General features: G+C 37.9%; 1 protein-coding gene and 1 long non-coding RNA gene across 8 annotated transcripts in view; one reads left to right on the top strand and one right to left on the bottom strand.

The window, feature by feature from the left end:
- Positions 1-17560, bottom strand: part of LOC127367977 (uncharacterized) — a 269916-nt gene that overhangs the window by 79323 nt on the left and 173033 nt on the right. The gene's annotated exons all lie outside the window — the stretch shown is intronic.
- The window catches only part of LOC127367885 (piezo-type mechanosensitive ion channel component 2), an 86122-nt gene that overhangs the window by 30083 nt on the left and 38479 nt on the right, over positions 1-17560 (top strand). For 6 of the 7 annotated variants that reach the window (XM_051408156.1, XM_051408133.1, XM_051408160.1 and 3 more), the window contains exons 8-17: positions 4220-4394; positions 7300-7419; positions 8277-8312; positions 9643-9760; positions 10428-10609; positions 12295-12525; positions 13155-13275; positions 14244-14437; positions 15172-15320; positions 16395-16568. In XM_051408156.1, the coding sequence (XP_051264116.1) occupies positions 4220-4394; positions 7300-7419; positions 8277-8312; positions 9643-9760; positions 10428-10609; positions 12295-12525; positions 13155-13275; positions 14244-14437; positions 15172-15320; positions 16395-16568 (1500 nt within the window). The remainder of the gene's footprint in view (positions 1-4219; positions 4395-7299; positions 7420-8276; positions 8313-9642; positions 9761-10427; positions 10610-12294; positions 12526-13154; positions 13276-14243; positions 14438-15171; positions 15321-16394; positions 16569-17560) is intronic. The other variant, XM_051408124.1, reaches the window with a different exon arrangement.

Genomic DNA, 17560 nt, shown 5'->3' with positions numbered 1-17560 from the left:
ACCTGCAATGCAAAGAAAGCTGTTTGTTTACTAATTAGTAAAACATTACACATCAAGGCCCTAGATATTTGACAAAACAGTGAGTATCTGCTATAGCAGGAAAGGAGGAACATTTAATTCATTCCCTGTTAAAACAGATAATAGTATATTTTTTTTTACCTTTATTTTGGCATGAAAGTCTCACTGAGAAAATATGGCGCAAAAAATACTTAATAAATACTAAATATCTGTAATAATCCTCTTAACTTTATATTATTGTAATAGACAATATTTAATTCTATTTTGGTCTGATTCTTCTTATAAATACACACAATGAATAAGAATACATATATAGTATGCTCATGAGGAAATTAATATACAAAGATGACATTTCCCATCTCACATTATTATTACATTTATTTTTAATGGCATTCGCCTTTATTCTGACAGGAAGATAGCGCAGAGAGTCCAATGCAATAAGGCATTCAATAAAGATTCCTGGTGTGAATCCAACCAGTTACATAGTATGCATCTTTAACCACTCAATTACCAGGATGCCCATTATAAAATAATTTTTAAAATTCTGCATCTACATAAAAACCTAATTTTACAGCACATTCCTTCTTCTCCACCATATTTTATTCAAAGCTTGTAAGACAGTTTTGAGAAATGCCAGCTAAGGAAACCAAATGGGACAAAAAACAGAAGTGCTAAGGCAACAACGGTAAGATTTATTTACTCACTGCCAACTGTCAGACAGCAAATAATTCACAAAACATTCAAACAAAGTCTCAAAAAAATGCAAAACACAGCGATGCTTCTCAGTAGTTCCATTAACCTCGTCTGAGTCCTTTGATAATGGTGTCTGTTAAACCCGACCAGTAGCACTGTAGCTGTTCTCAGTGCCCTTGGTGTTGCAGGGTTTTATTGATCTCACGGTTTCTCATTTGAAAGCTGTGCTGCTATGTGTCAGGACCGAGGCTATTTACAGCTATGTATAGCTGAAACTGCCTTGGACAAACCTTGTGTTCTCCTCCTCATCCCTCTCCTGGTTCAGATGGCAGATAAGGTGTGATTACAGCGCTGCATTGATGGGCTTCTCATTAGAAAACAAACTCATCAGAATGAATGGACCCTGTGTTACACCATCTGCACGGTCAATAATAGTCTATTTAAACTGTATGTGCTGTAGTACTTGTATAGTAGGAGTAGCGTCTAAGTCTGTGGTTTATAACCTTGTTGTCAAGACCCTCAGAGGGCCCTAAGATAACTCGGAGGGTTCATCAAATGATTAGTGATTTTTTTATAGAAAATGTTTGCTTTTTTTCTTGGTACTTGGTGCTTTTACCTCTTCAGGCCTCTACAAATATTTAAAGCTTGTAAAATACTGGATACTTCCACTATTTCCGGCCTCTAGCGGCCCTTGAAGTAAAATTCTGGATACTTTCACCTCTTCAGAGCTCTAAAGATCCTTAAAATCTGGGGAAAAGTTATGTTTTTGCCTCTTTGGGCCTGTGAATACTGGAACGTCACCTCCTCAGACCAACAAAAGGTTGGAAACCGTCGATCCAAACTACTTGGTAACATAAATATTACCAAAAAAGCCAAATATCACCGAAGATGATTCTAAACTTCAAAACTTACTTCCTAATACTGTGTAAACTTTCTTCATTTAGTTTCCAGCAGTAAATATGTGAGAGTGGGTGTAACTTTGTCAAACAGTGCACTCATTCTGGAAAGAAGCTTTTTTATTTGTGTATTTGAAGTCCTAAATTTGGAAAGTTAATGATGGCACGGATTCTTCTTTGATAGATCTTCACGTGAACAGGCCAACTATTTCATCATCCGCCGTCTCCACATTGCGTTCATGTTGACTTTCCACAGCGCTGAGGTATTTCTGTCTGCTGCTGCGTGGAAACTGAGGCCCAATGTGATGATAAAAGTAACCCGTCCTCCTCTGATCTGAACTGTTTCCTCTCTGCACACTCTCAGGCGGTCAGAGGGAAACTCCTACGGCCGTAAATACGTGCAGCCCCCATTGGACAATAGGCCACCTTAGTGCCTGCCCTAATTGTTCTTGTTGACAGTGACTTGGCCTTGCTGTCGGCCGGGTGGTGAGTGAGACTGTTGACAGGCCTGGCTTCCACTCCACTTCCTGCCTCCCCTCCTTACAATGGAAGTCCCTAGTCATGTGACCAGTGGGCCTTTCCCAGCTGCAACAAGAAACCGTTCAGGAAGTGTGATGGGGTCGGGGGGGGTGTTCACTCCTCCACATGGCACAGAAAGAAAAAGACTCAGGAGGCATCTAAATCTGTGTGGTTGTCACTGGAATACGTCAGTGCAGTTCCTGTTGAGCAGATGACCTTTATTCTGCTCAGAGGAAAAGGAGTGAATCATATGGCATCCTTTGTGGTACAAACAAGATTTTTAGCCTCAGTGCATTTTTCAGATTCCAAGGTTAGGGCGTAGAGGGAGATTGTCTTCTGTCTAGGAGGAATGACATCTCGCTGAAAGTCAGACATTTACTTTATGTATTATTTAGTTGTTTAACTTTCCCAATGGATATTTCCAGTGTAGCATAGTTTTGACCATTGTAATACATTATGGTATATATCAAGGTTCTAAGAATTACACTTACACTTAGAATTAGACTTTCAGCCACATATCCAGGGGGCTTGTCGTGGTGGCAGCAAGCTAAGTCAGGTAGTCCAGACATCCCTTTCCTCATCAGCGTCCTCCAGCTCTTCCTGGGGGATCCTGAGGCATTCCCAAGCCTGATGAGATATATAATCTCTCCATTGCGTTCTGGGTCTACTCTGGGTTATCCAGTACCAGTTAGACGTGGCCAGAAACTGGGTTATCCAGTACCAGTTAGACGTGGCCAGAAAACCTCCCTTATGAGATGTCTCCTTTTGACACAAAGGGGCAGCTACTGCGACAGCGATGTCCGAGCTCCCTCCTATTTTTAAGGCTGAGCCTTAATAAAATACCAGTAGTAGTAAGTAGTAGACTAATTTTGGCCACTTGTATCCATGATCTCAGTCTTTTGGTCACTACCCAAAGCTTGTGACTATAGGTGAGGGTTGGACTATAGATCGCCTGACCCCCTCTTTTACCACAACAATGTGGTACAACACCTGCATTATTGCTGACGCCTGCTCACTCAACCCTGATCTGATAATAGATAAAGATAGAAAGAAAGATACGCTTGTTTCCAACCGTTTTGGTTTGTGACGCCTTTGAATGAAGAAATATTTACTTGTGACCCCCCCCATCACAGCTTCTGAGCTCAGTGTAGACACAAGGTTCTTTAAAATTAATAAAATTAATAAAATTAATAAAATTAAATGTATTGTTTTGTTTCTCAACCCTTCAACCATCCTAGCACCAGGTCGGGACTCACAGATAGTATATAGTGTATAGACCGCCCAGCACAGACAGCGTAGCTCTGCAGTTCCTTCAGTCTTTTGTATCGTTTACTTCACCTCATCAATCCTGGCTTTGTTTCTGGAATCGATAATTTGTTTTAAAGATGGAGAAGTCAAGGCCTCCTACGCTGAATTGAGCGTAATAGATTAGACAACAATACACTTATCTCAATGAGAAACAATCGAATCCACTGATTAATGACTTTGGGCCAGTTCACAAAAGATTTGAGCTTTTGCATCCTCTCACGTTGTTGAGAGATGAGTTAAAGGAACAAAGGTACAAAGTCTAAATCAGCTTCATTGGTTAGGATAGAGAGTAAAACTGTGGGAGAAAAACAGAGAAAGGTTTACATAGCAGTTATTTTTATGATTTATTCTTCTGCCAGTTATTTACTCAATTCATCTATTAATCATTTGGTCTGTAAAACATCATACAACTGTGATCACATCACAATTTCCTTCTCTACCTCTTAAAATGTCTTATTTTTTCCGACCAAGAGTCCAAACCCCCAAAATATTTACTTTACTATTATGTAAGACCAAAAAAGCAGCAAATTATGTTCACATTGTATTACATTTGAGAACCTGGAAACATCAAACATTTGAGCTTTTTGCATGAAAAATTACGCAAACAATGCTTTTCCGCATATAAAGTTGGATGATCTTGCTTAGTATTCACACCTTCAGACCAGAATGACATGCTGACATCAAAGTTATCAACCTTTTAAGTTCTATTTGTGGTCAATATCTTTGTATCTGTGTATATACAACATTGTTCCTGTCCTCAAATACCTGTCTGTCTGTCTCTGCAGTGTATTTGGCATCTCCCCCATTATTCAGAGCCACTGCTCCTACACATGGAAGCTCACTGTGCACCCGGAGCGTAAGTGGTACCACTTTGTCAATCCCATCATGCTGCTGATTCTCTACTACACCCTGGCCACGCTCATCCGCCTCTGGCTGCAGGAACCCATCGACCAGCTGACGGTGAGGACAGCAGACAGACATGCAATGAAAACACATGAGAATAAGCCTTTTTATGTCACCGCAATATGACATTTATTGTAAAATATGTTGATAATTTGGCCGTACAGGTTCGTTATATTAGATGAAACAACAAAATAGGTTAATTATAATTTCATGTAGGTGAAACATCTTAAAATAGGGGTAAAAAATAATAAAAAATATAGCCTAAAATGATGACTTTCTGATGATTTGTACATTTTTAGAAATATTTTATGTTTTATGATGTTTTATGTTGATGTTTTGTTTTGTTCCCAAAGCTAAATGGCCAGCGTTCGACATATATTTTCAGGAGCTTGAAAGAGAAAATGTTTCAGCAATCAGTAACATCCTTTAAACTTTCACTCTTGCTCTCTTCAGTTTTTAGCTGAATGCACCAAGTTCACAGCTGCTTTATGGGCGTTGTGCACAGGGATTCTGGTAGATGCAGCAAAGTAATTAAGTGACAAGAAGTGTGCAACAACGAGTACATTAAAAGTTAAACCACAGCTAAAATATATAATGACACAGAAAAGTGAAATGCAGTGAATGTTTGTAGATTATCACCTTCAGATAAAATAACCTTCCTTTCTTTGCTTCTCTCTCACAAACAGTGTGTGGTTTAACTTTTTATTTGTGTTGTTAAACTTCAATGAGCTCCTGCTGAGAGAAATCTGGACTTAGCAGTGAATGTAAAACAGGGTGGATGCGGGCGGTCGGTGGGTGTCAAAGATGTTTAGTTGAATTCGGCACACAACACCTCCAACGCGGCTCCTCAGTAAATTCCAGACAGTGAACTGAAATAGAAAACAGATTGAATTAAATGGGCAGCCAGGTGGCCTCGTGATCAGAGAAACGGTATTGATGGAAGATTACAGGACGATCGATCGCTGGCTGGATCTGTCCGCCGTAGCTCAGGTGTTATCTGAGACACTGTCGGTCTAATTTTGACAACGCGGCGTTACAGTGCTCTATAGGGGTAAAAAAAAACAACATGTAATTAATAACTCGGATAACACTGGTCCAAATGTGATTATTATACTAATGTTTACAAATTAAACTTACTCTGTACCTAAAATATCCTAAAAAAGAAATTTATAATTTTAATTAAAAGTCTTTAATATAAAATCTTGTGCATCAGACAAACACAGACTATGAAACAACATAAAATCCCACACACCGTCAATCAGTGGTGGCAGTTTATTAAATATGTTTTGTCCCTTAAGCCTTCATCAGGATGAATTTTACTGGATAAAAGTCTGTGGACCAAAACATTAAAGAAAAGGTTCACATTCTTCCCTTTTAAATCAGACTTAAAACAAATCTGAATCTGTTTTATGGAGTACAAATGATCGTGTGTGTGTGTGTGTGTGTGTGTGTGTGTGTGTGTGTGTGTGTGTGTGTGTGTGTGTGTGATTTGCTGATTAACTAATTTACTTAATGAGGTGGTTTTTAATTAAAAGTCAATTTTCTTTACTCTGAATGACCAAAACTTAAACCAGAACTTAAAGGGTCAGTTCACCCAAATGATAAAACACTATCATTAAAAGTTGTCATAGGTTTTTTTGATAAAAAATAACGGTCACAAGTAATATCTAATCATTATTGAAGACTCCACCTTCATGTGATACACATTCAATCCCGACTACTCAAGTGGAACCACTGCAGTTCAATAAAATGTCACGCAATGTGGGAAGAGGTCGACTTTAATGTCTTGAAGACCCCCGCTCCTGATCTCAACCCGTCTCCTCAGAGCTCCAGGCTCAGCTCCTCTGTCCTGTAATGGAGTTATAGATTAGTGTTTTTATAGAGGGGTCAATACCTCCCTGTAAACCTGCGGGACTGTATGCATTATTGATCTCTTCACAGAGAAGTGTGTGTGTGTGTGGTTTTACCTACTCTTACACTTGAGACAAGGCTAATAATAAAACATGATTACGAGATAAATCAGCAGCTGACAGTTTTGTTTGATGGCGAAGATCCTAAATTATGATGATGGACCTCATAATAATAAAATGAAAATCCAGATGCTTTGTTAATTTCTCAGTTAATTTAATGCTTGATTCATCCATTGCAGTTAAAAAACTGTGAAAACAGAATAAATCAATCTAATTTTTGGAAAAGTACCCAAAGGAATGAGACTCTGAAACCAACAATAGTGTGTAATAATTTATTAAGTGTAATAATTTAATCAGTGTAATAATGTATTAAGTGTAATAATTAAGCTATACAGCAAATCATTTGCAGTCTGGGCTTCATGTTGGTTTTATTAACAAACTATTGGTGAGTGAGTAATTGACATTTTTTAATCTCTAAGGAAAAACATATTTAAAAACCAACTCTAGAAACACGACTATAACTGAGCTAACGACCAATAATTAAAACTGGAATTCTTCCATTGTTGCACACTGCACACTAAAATAAGTCAAATTCTTCTGGAAATTTTATTTTTAATGCAGAAAATCAGGTATTAATCTGTAATTTATCCATAATATTATTCAATTTAACCTGTTTAGTATTTTTTGATAGTCTTGTTTTTTTACAGCGCTGCAGGAAACAAGTGGAATTTTATTTTCAAAAGGCTGAAAATCCTGCAAGTAAATTAGTTCTTGTGCAGTTTTTGTGATATTTGGCACTGGACACTAATACAAATTACTCTGTTGTGAATACAGAAAATCAATGGAAGGAAATGCTGATAATTTACAGTAATGCTACATAATTATCTCATCCAACTCCTCCTCAGAAACTGCACTCCTACACTGTGTTCAATAGAGCCTGATTTAAACTGTGATTCTTTAGAGAATAATCTCTGTCGCACAATAGTGGCCTGACTTCAAAGTCCAGTGGTGAAGTTTCGCATCTTCCAAACTATCCATCTTTGTTTTTCCAGGACGACAAGGACAGCGATATGTGCGAGGAGGAAGATCTGGACGGAAACAGAACAAATAACTCAGCCAACAGGAAGAGGCAGATGTGGTGGGAATCGCGCCAAGGCACAGATGAGAAAAACGTACGTCAGGGTTAATACACACATGACTGACAATGTATTGATTACTGGACAGGTCATGAAGTAATCGTCCTTAGGTTAGCATACCATTGCACAATATGTACACAGGATCCCATTGTAAAAAAAACAAAACATGAATACACGCTTAAGACGTGGTGTTGTTTAGGATATGGGAAAATATGTGAGAAATCCAAACAGCCTTGAACATATCACAAAGATCTGTTTATAATATATTTCTTGAGCATAACTTTCAACAAGCTTTGCTGCTAAAAACCCAAATAACACATTTCCTTGTTGCATTCTCACAACTGATAACTGCTGTTGGCCTGAAGCCGTTTGATTCAGTTTAACTTTTAAACAATAACAAAGCGGAAGGGGAAAGGATCCTTTAGTGTTTCAGTGCAGCAGTGGTGAAAATAAACAGGAAACTGTGTCTTTGTTAGAGTGTAAACTCGAGCTGTAGTTGTTGATTGTTTTCACACGTTTACATCTTTAATGTTTTACCCTGAGCTTTCACCTTCGTAATATACTCATCCCTGGAAATATTTCAGCTGGAAATACACACACACACACACACACACACACACACACACACACACACACACACACACACACACACACACACACACATTCTGACCTTGTTCTTATATCAAGGTCCGTAGTCTGTCTCCACCGGCCACCTCCTGAGGTTTAAAAGCTTTTAGGGTGTGCAGACACAGATGAGTGATGGGCTCGATTTACAGAGTAGTGCTGCTTGACTTTGTTCCTGCTTATCAGCGACTATAAAGAACAAGGAGGCCTTTGACTTCAGCAGCTCATCGATAACACGCCGTGCCTTGTATGCTCTTTTCTCCTCCTAGCTCCTCTCCACCCAGGATGGCATCAGTACAACTGAGGTGGGAGTTGCTCTGGATTAAATCTGTGTATTATCAGTCTTGCTGCAAGAAAAGGAATCACTGCAAAGTGCTTTTCACACTGCACCCTCATTGAACAGAGTTGTCTTTAACCAGTGTTTGAAAGTTCAAGTTTAACTCTTTTTCTCACCTGTCAGCCCTAAATATATTCTGTATATACAGCACTACACCTGCACAGCTGTTATCATACAGCCGCTGTGCTCAAGTGCTTCTGAGTTTGTGCTTCATTGCGGGAAATGCTCTTAAAGCTGAAGGAAGCATATCTAGTGAATACTGATACAGCCATAACATTATGAGCACTGACAGGTGAAGCGAGTAACACTGATTATCTGGTTATCATGGCTCCTGTCAGTGGGTGGGATATATCAGGCAGCAAGTGAACATTTTGTCCTCAAAGTTGATGTGTTAGAAGCAGGAAAAATGGGCAGCGTGAGGATTTGAGCGACTTTAACAAAGGGCCAAATTGTGGTGGTTAGACGACTGGGTCAGAGATCTCCAACACTGCAGCTCTTGTGGGGTGTTCCCGGTCTGCAGTGGTCAGTACCATTGACTGTATCAAAAGTGGTCCAAAGAAGGAAAAGCAGTGATCCAGAGACAGGGTTATGTGCAGCCAAGGCTCACTGATGCACATGGGGAGTGAATGCTGGTCCTGTGTGGTCCGATCCAACAGACGAGCTACTGTAGCTCAAACTGCTGAAAAAGTGCTGGTCCTGATAGAAAGGTGTCAGAACAGTTTGTTGTGTATATGGCTGCATAAGATTATGACCACCAGGGTACCCAGGAGGGCATAATGTTATGGTTGATCAGTGTATGATATAGGATTTTATTTTACTGTGGATTTGGATTAAATAGTCATTTAAAGACAGTAAAAAGTCACAATTTTATGAATCAAAATGGTAAAAAAATGAGTCTGTAGCTTGTATTCAGATATTTCCTTTATCACAAAATGGTAGAGTAAATATCAAAGTACCTTTTGAAATGCGTTTTGGCTCTGGGTTATAAGGCGGGTTGTGCCGAGTTAAATTAAAGGACGTGCAGTGTGAAAAGTACAACAATCTCCCTGTACTGCCCCACAAAGCCAGAGTGTAGTAACTAACCAACAAACTAACTGAAACTAACGAAATGCCACATCTGTAATCTCCTTTTTCTGGTGGAAAAGTACCATATCCAACCAGTAGATCATTCGATCACATAAAAGCAGTTACTCCTGTTTGTGTTTGTGAGGCAGAAGGCTTTACAGTTGTGTGATCTCATAACAAATCTGTTCCTCAGTTACAGAAATGTGTTTGTAATTTATGATGACGATCTACAGGTGGTACCCACTTCAAACGGGACGTCCTTTGATTTTGTCACAACTGAGAATGGACCGGTCTGTCTGGACTTGTACTCCACCCCCCAGTATAAAATGGACCAGCCCAGTGATGGTACAGGTGAGCTGTTAACCCTCTACCCTCCTCTCTCTGACTTTAAAATAATAAACTGTTTACAATAATAAAATCACAGGTTACAGATGGTGTAACTTTAAGTTAGAAGAGCAGGCTTATGCTGCTTTCGTGTCCTAAATGTAGGTATCGGAGAGAAGTCCTTGCCTCTGGTTACATCCCAAATTAGCACTGCTGCCATATGGAAACCTTTTAATATTATTGTTATTTTAATGTTTAAGCTTACGTCAAAGGGTTATGTGGTTCTTTGTATGTTGAAATAAATATTTTTATTGTATTTTGACATTGTATTTTCAAATCATTGAATTTGTTTGCTATAGACACAATGAGACAATACCTCTTTTTTGATTGTTTTTGTACTTTTACTTTTTACTTTTACAGAATTGTCTTAAAGGGGCACTTCACTGATTTTACATGTCATGGACAATTTACTAGTCATGGGGGGTATTTGACAGCCTGTGAATACAGCTGCCTAATGTCTAAGGGAACTTTATGAGAGAAAATAACTCACTTGAGTAATTTTATTTGGGGCTTGGAGACTTAAAATGTTTTGCCTCTGCTGCTAGATGGACTAGTTGTGCTTTACTTGCCTAAATAATGCCACAAAGTACCATAACTGTTAGTAACAGTGAGTTGTGTTTCTGTGTTCAACCAGAGAAGAAAGATGAGTGTGTGTATGAGGTGTGTTTGCCCCCGGAGGACTCGGTGGTGGAAGGAGGAGCGGTGAAGTCTGAGGACGGAGAGGATGGGTTAAAGAAAAGAGGAGTCAGCGCGATGGTTAAAATCTTCCACTTCATCATGAAACAGAGCTACATCTGTGCTCTCATAGCGATGATGGTGAGCAATACTTCCCACAGATGGTGTTACAGAGTTACAGAAGCTGGCTTTAGCTGTATCATGTGTCATGTATTTGGATGTTAGAAAGGAAAAACATCCAGAATCACTTTGATTTGTGAATTTAATGACAATAAAAATTGACTCTCTTTAAGTAGAGTTGGCTCTGTTAGTGTGAATGGAATTGACCAAAGAACACATCCCACTTCTTAAAACGTTTTGCACTGAAGATGTGACTTTTGTTTTCCAGCCTGTGGTTCAATGACATGACATGAACGCAGCATTATAACCAGAAAGTAACAGGTTTAAACCCGCAGACCTGCTGGAAACACGCTGGTGTGGTTAGTAGATGCCAAATACTCCTGCCTCCTTGATCAGCATCGATTACGATACGATACCCATGAGCAAGGCACTGAATCCCTCTCTGCTCCAGTGGAACTGCTGGCTGACCAACAGGAGGAAACTGTGGTTTTACTGGGCAGCTTTTATGGCTGATTGTGTGGCAGGATTTAAAAAAAAAAGGGGAAAAAAAGCATCTGTTCTCAATTTAAACATTCCTGGATGAATCATAGTTAAATAAATTTGAGTAACTTTTATGTAGCTTGACCGAACACAAACACTATAATTTATTAGATGGGATATTGACAGTGACATTTGACAGTATTGATGTTTCTCTTAGTGAACATGTGTGTGTGTGTTATATGAAATGAATGTATATAATAAAAGTAAATAACAGTGTTTACATCTTTACATAGCTACAAAAGACAAATATGGAAGAAGACCAAATTAATACTTTCACCCAAATTCCACCTCAAATACACTTCCAGCACACAGAGACGTCGTACACATACTGCAGGAATCAAAACAAGTAGTAAAAAGTAAGAAAAGAGCTTTAAAAAGTTAACATTAGTGAGAATGAGGTCGTGTTTGTGTTACTTTTCTGGAAGGGTCAGAGTTTAAGCAACTATTACTGTATAATCAAAGACTTAAACATGTTTAGGCAGATTCCAGTATTTTAAGACTGATTATTTTCCCATCAGTTTCCAGTATTTCTATAGCTAAACTTTATTCTCTGCAGCCTGGAGAGGATTTCAACATTTAGACCTTAATTTTGAGGAATGTCACGCTTTATTTAACTGTAATTTCCTTATAATTTCCCTTTGAAGCTTCCTGGAATGAATTGATAGATGTGGTTGTGATTGTAGGGAAAACTGAGGCAAAGTTCTTAGACAGTTATATTAGTTTAGTTAGTTGTGCTTATAAGCAGCTGATTTTCAGAAGAATTTCATTGAAAGGGTTTCTTTATTTAATGTAGTTGCTCCTCAAATTCATCTCAAAATAATCAAATGATCAAATTTAGAATTTGCTTTCTGTATCAAAAGTAATTCTGGTGATAGTTGTTTATAAGTCCATGATTGCAGTGTAAACAGCAGACTTTCTGACTGAATAGCAACACTAAATACCAGTTTCACCCAAAGCATGATGGGAGCTATAGTTGTAGAAAACAGTAAATATAGATACCAAAATAGAAAAAATAAAAACAATAGGACTGTCTAAATCCATGAAACTCTTTACACAACATATTCTTTACAGATATTTACTGTGCATTTAAAACGTGTTGGTACAGGCAAGAAACCCAAACAATTGTATAAAACTTTACTTAATTCCCTGTGATCTGTCGTCTTCAGGCGTGGAGCATCACATACGTCAGCTGGCTGACATTTGTCTTCCTCATCTGGTCGTGCATGCTGTGGATGGTGAGGGACCGGAGGCGGTACGCCATGCTGTCTTCTCCCTTCATGGTGGCCTACGGCAACCTGCTGATAGTGCTGCAGTACATTTGGACTTTTGAGAACATTTCACCCGTCCCCGGGTTCTTTGTCAAGAAGAACAACCCTTTCCACTCACTTTCATCCAAGGTTTGGGAATTAAAATTAAACCACTTATTTTCTGTCCCTACAAATCGAGTCAATCGTTAAAACTGACCTTTAGATTGAGTTACAATCTGTGATGTGAAAACTATTTAATATGTTCATGTATTTCTAATGCAACAGATGTGCTCTGAAACTAAACACTGTCAAACTATGTCTCTCTAATAGTCAGTTACTTAAATGAGAGAGGGCAGTCATACGATGGAGGAGAAGGTCAGGTTTGCAGTGTTTTGACATGTTTTGGAATAGCTTAAAGACTTTCATGTTGGCAGGTTCCGAGCCTGACCTAATTGTGTCTAGAAAGAGATTTTATACATCAGTAGGCCACTGCAGACATGCAGAACTTAATGTATTCTTTATCAACCGTGCTACTGTTTTATTAAACAGTGCATATGTTCGTCCCTTCGGAGAACGGAGATTAGTCAAACTGTGTTTTTAAAGTTTCTTTTAAGTGCCAGATGACTGCAGAGTTTAGACATTCCAATTTAAGTTTCGAAATTATACGGGTTATACGTATATATCTCAGCAAGTTACAGTAAATGCAAATGATTTATTACTTCATCTTCCCCTTTTGTTGCTGGTCATCTGTGTCTAAGCATTTTATTTATTGTGTGAAGGTCCTGTGTCTGCTGAGCTTCTGGCTGCTGCTGAGACAGACGCTCACAGAGAGATGGGAAAAACAAAAGGAGGACAGTGCTGGTCTCTCAGAAGTTCATGTGGAGGATCAGAAGAAGAAGGGTAAGACCTGGACTCTGATTTTCTTTATATTATTGTAGGAATACTGTATAATATAGATTACTTGCTGCTAGCGCCACCATTAACCAGAGCATGTATGAATTCTAGGCTGGTGTTTTTGTTGGTTGCCGGTAGAAAAGACGGACGTTTCTTGCCTTCAGCTTTATTTCTTTTCATTTCATTGAATTACACGCAAGGGCAACACACATAATCAACATTTCTGTAAATGCGCCAGTGTTTTTTTTCTTCCAACTGCAGTCCTTTGGCGAGATGGTTTGAAACCAATGAGGTGACAGTTAAAATACAGACAGGCCATGCACAGCAACAGGAAACAGCAAAACATTAGTTCAGTAACGCAGCAACAATATCCACTATTCTGTACACACAGCAGTGAAAGCAACACAAAGCTACAACACACAGCCAAGAAGTTCTGATTATAACCGTTTCTGACACATGCAGAGCAGCAATAAGCAATAAAACATAAATAACACATGTCAGTGATCATGTGAAAATGTGAACAGATGCACATAAGATACACATAACACATAGACACGACTCTAGAAGATCGTTAGTGAATGTGCTCTAAATACCCAAGCCATACAAAGCTGACCATCTGAGTGTGTTTACACTTCACACATTATACTCTTTAGTTTATTTTTACAATGAGAGAAGAAAGCTGAGGCTGTTCTGCAGGTTCCTTTTCTCTTCTTATTCATTCATACTTTAAGTACCAAAGCATTCTCACCTTCTATTTGTTCCTCAAACAGATAAACAGATAATGAATTATTATCTATTAAATGTTTATATACTGCTTGTAAATAGGGTAGGTTAATGTTATGTTACTGTTTATCTTGCTTTGCTCCTGCACAGGTTTTTTTTAATTATGTGCTTATATGTTGTTTATGTGTGCTCATGTGTTTTAGTTCTTAATCTGTTAGTGCAGTTTTCTGATTCACTGCTATATTTTATAGAGGAAGAGGACTCTGAGGAGGGAGGGGAGCAGGACACCATGCAAGTTCTGGGCAACATGGTCATGGCTGTGCTGGTTAAATACTGGATCTACATCTGCGGTGGGATGTTCTTCATCGTCAGCTTTGAGGGAACCATGGTCATGTACAAGATCATCTACATGATGATGTTCCTCTCCTGTGTGGCGCTCTATCAGGTACCACGACGCACTGGTGATTGTGTGCCTTGTACATTGTTTCTTACTTGTGGTTAATTGCTGTGTTGTGTTAATGTTTTCGCCACAAATTCTCAATGTTAGGCGTTTTATAATATTCTTAAAATATATTCTGTATCTTATTATTCAAAGCGTACAATTGAAGACACACAAGATCTTAAATGAAATCCTGAATACTTTTAACTTTTTATGTCTGCTCTGATGTGTCAAATCTGTACGCATTTCCAAATATACAGAACACATTTATTTGAAATTTAGACATATTTAATATCCATTGAATATTTTGGATCTTGACCAAATTAAATAAAATTTCTCTTTAATTTGTTTAAATCTTCAGTCCAAAAAAGTTTGATGACCTCTTGCTTGCTTATAAAGCCCCTTGAATCCAAACTAATTATGCTGTTTACTAAGTGCTACTCTATGTGTGTATTCAAAACTTATACTCATATGGGTTAGAGGCTGTAAAGTTTCCAAATTCAATTTCCCAAAGACAGAAGGTGCTGACGATTTTAGTATGTCATAAAGTTCATGTACAGGCTTATAACCCACAGTGTATTCTCAACTGTTTTATAACCCCCTTCCACAATAAAACAGAGCCGTCACCCTAAATCCAGATGTCCTCTGTGCACCATGTTTAATTTAATGCATTACAGCTGTTAATGTCAGAGAATTCATAACCCCCTGTCGACACAATGATCACAATTATTCTCGTCTAGGTGCACTTTGAGTGGTGGCGAAGGATCCTCAAGTACTTCTGGATGTCGGTGGTGGTTTACACCATGCTGGTCCTCGTCCTGGTCTACACCTATCAGTTTGAAAGCACTAGGAATTCCTGGTCCAACATGACGGGGATGGAAGAAAAGGGGTGAGCTCCGCTGGGCGTGTCGGAGAAGCAGGTTCTGACTCACTGCTGGTCTCATTTCCCGGCTACTGGCTACAGGCTGGACTTTGCCACAGCTTAGTCATCAAACATGATCTATTTTTATATCTAACTTGTAGGCCCTGATCTGTGTGCCTGGACTTAGCTTGATTTGATTTTTGTTGATTTCACTTTGGTCTGGATTTGTCATTTGTTAGAAGGTCATGAACACTTACATATATATTTATACCTATAAAGAAATTCAGTTTAATTCAGTTTTATTTGTATAAAATGCCAAATCATAACAGAAGTTATCTCAGGACACTTTTCAAATAGAGCAGGTCTAGACCGTACTCCTTATAAAGTGACCCAACAGTTCCAACCATAAGCAAGCACTTGCCAGCAGTGGCAAGAAAAAGCTTCCTTTTAAGGAGTCATTTGTATCTCGTTTTAAGACACACAACTCGTGTTTTTAAAGGTATGGTAATAAAGTCAGTTAAAAAGTTCAGTATAGTACATATGTAGGATAATATACAAAAACAAAGGACCTAAACTAAAGCTAAAGAATCAAAGGAACCAGGAAACATGACATTCATGATCATGATGATATTAAGATGGGGATTTGTTATTTGAACCCTAAAATGTAAGTGCAGATAATTAAGTTCAATATAAGTACAGAAAGATATACATGGATTAATGCAATAAATTATTTGTCATTCGGATCATATGTTTATAAACTAAATGTACATTTAAATTGACAACCTTACACTCTTTACTTTCTTCTCTCTTTGGATGCCAGCTTTATTTCAAAATAAGAGCACACGTATTCAAGATAACTTCATCCAGCATTTAGAAATCAACCATCAAAACTGTGTTCAGAGAATCAAATTAGCTGGATGGGATTTAACAGCATCATTTCAGCCTGATAACGGCATGTTTAGGCTGGATTAGTTGAGCTAAATCTGAAGAACAAGTTCCTTCTCTGTACACCTACACTATAGACATACTGATATTTTCCTTTTCTACCTCAAAAAAGTCTCATGTTTTTCCTGTTTCCTCTCATTTTTTCCATCTATGCAGCTTAGAGGACCTGGGCCTAAAGAGGTTTGATGTCCCCCAGCTATTCACCAGGATTTTTATTCCCACTTCCTTCCTGCTGGTGTGTATTCTCCACCTGCACTACTTTCACGGCCGCTTCCTTGACCTCACCGACCTCCAGGCTGTAGTGGCCAAAGAAGAGAGCACTATCTACAGGTGAGACACGTTTTGACACCGTCGAGAAGTTGACTTTTATATTTTTTTGTATTTGGTTTAAGTTTGTACAGCCGATTTTCAATCAAGCTGCGTATATTGAACAAAAGTAAGATGCCCCACAGGGAGGTTGTTCATAGACAACCTGTCAGAACAAATTCCAGTCGCTTTGGTGTTAAAAATCCTGAGAAATGTGCACAGTGCCACCTTCAGTGGCGACCTTGTGCTGCACAGGTGGGTGTATCTAAAAAGTCCAGTCAATAAACTCATTGAATTTTTAACAGTCCTGTCATTCTTATCAAATTTCTTTCCTCCTCTTCTCTCTGTAAATAGTGGACCATTGGTTCGACTGTGGTTTAATCTCTCAATGTCGACTGTAATGTCACACCCAAACATCCTGTTTCAAAATAAAACACGTCACGTTGAGGAAGTAATAATATTCTAACATAAGGCTGAACAGTCCAGACTACAGTTATCCATTGGTTATGTTTATAATGCAAGAAGCTCATAAAGAAACATGGATATTCTGTGTCTTTTCCCTTTATAATCACTCTTAGAAATACTACAAAAACACACCTTTAGCAGGAGCATTTTTTTTTTTTTTTTTTTTTTTTTTTTTTTTTTTTTTTTTTTTTTTTTTTTTTTTTTTTTTTTTTTTTTTTTTTTTTTTTTTTTTTTTTTTTTTTTTTTTTTTTTTTTTTTTTTTTTTTTTTTTTTTTTTTTTTTTTTTTTTTTATTTTAAAAAAAAATTTTTTTTTTTTTTTTTTTTTTTTTTTTTTTTTTTTTTTTTTTTTTTTTTTTTTTTTTTAATTAAATTAATTTTTTTTTTTAAAAACCTTTTTTTTTCAAAAAAAAATTTTTCTAATTTTTAAATTCTTATTTCTCCGCAATAAATAATAACAGCGACTTTCACCTGCTTCCCCCTGTGATTCAAATGTAATAACACAAGAGAGGCACAAATTGGTGCTTCATCAGCACAATTCCACTGAAAAGTA

The sequence above is a fragment of the Dicentrarchus labrax genome, unplaced genomic scaffold (assembly GCF_905237075.1).
Source record: "Dicentrarchus labrax unplaced genomic scaffold, dlabrax2021, whole genome shotgun sequence".
Classification (NCBI taxonomy): domain Eukaryota; kingdom Metazoa; phylum Chordata; class Actinopteri; family Moronidae; genus Dicentrarchus; species Dicentrarchus labrax.
The sequence above is the reverse complement of the archived record's forward strand: the minus strand, read 5'-3'. Positions and strand labels throughout refer to the sequence as shown.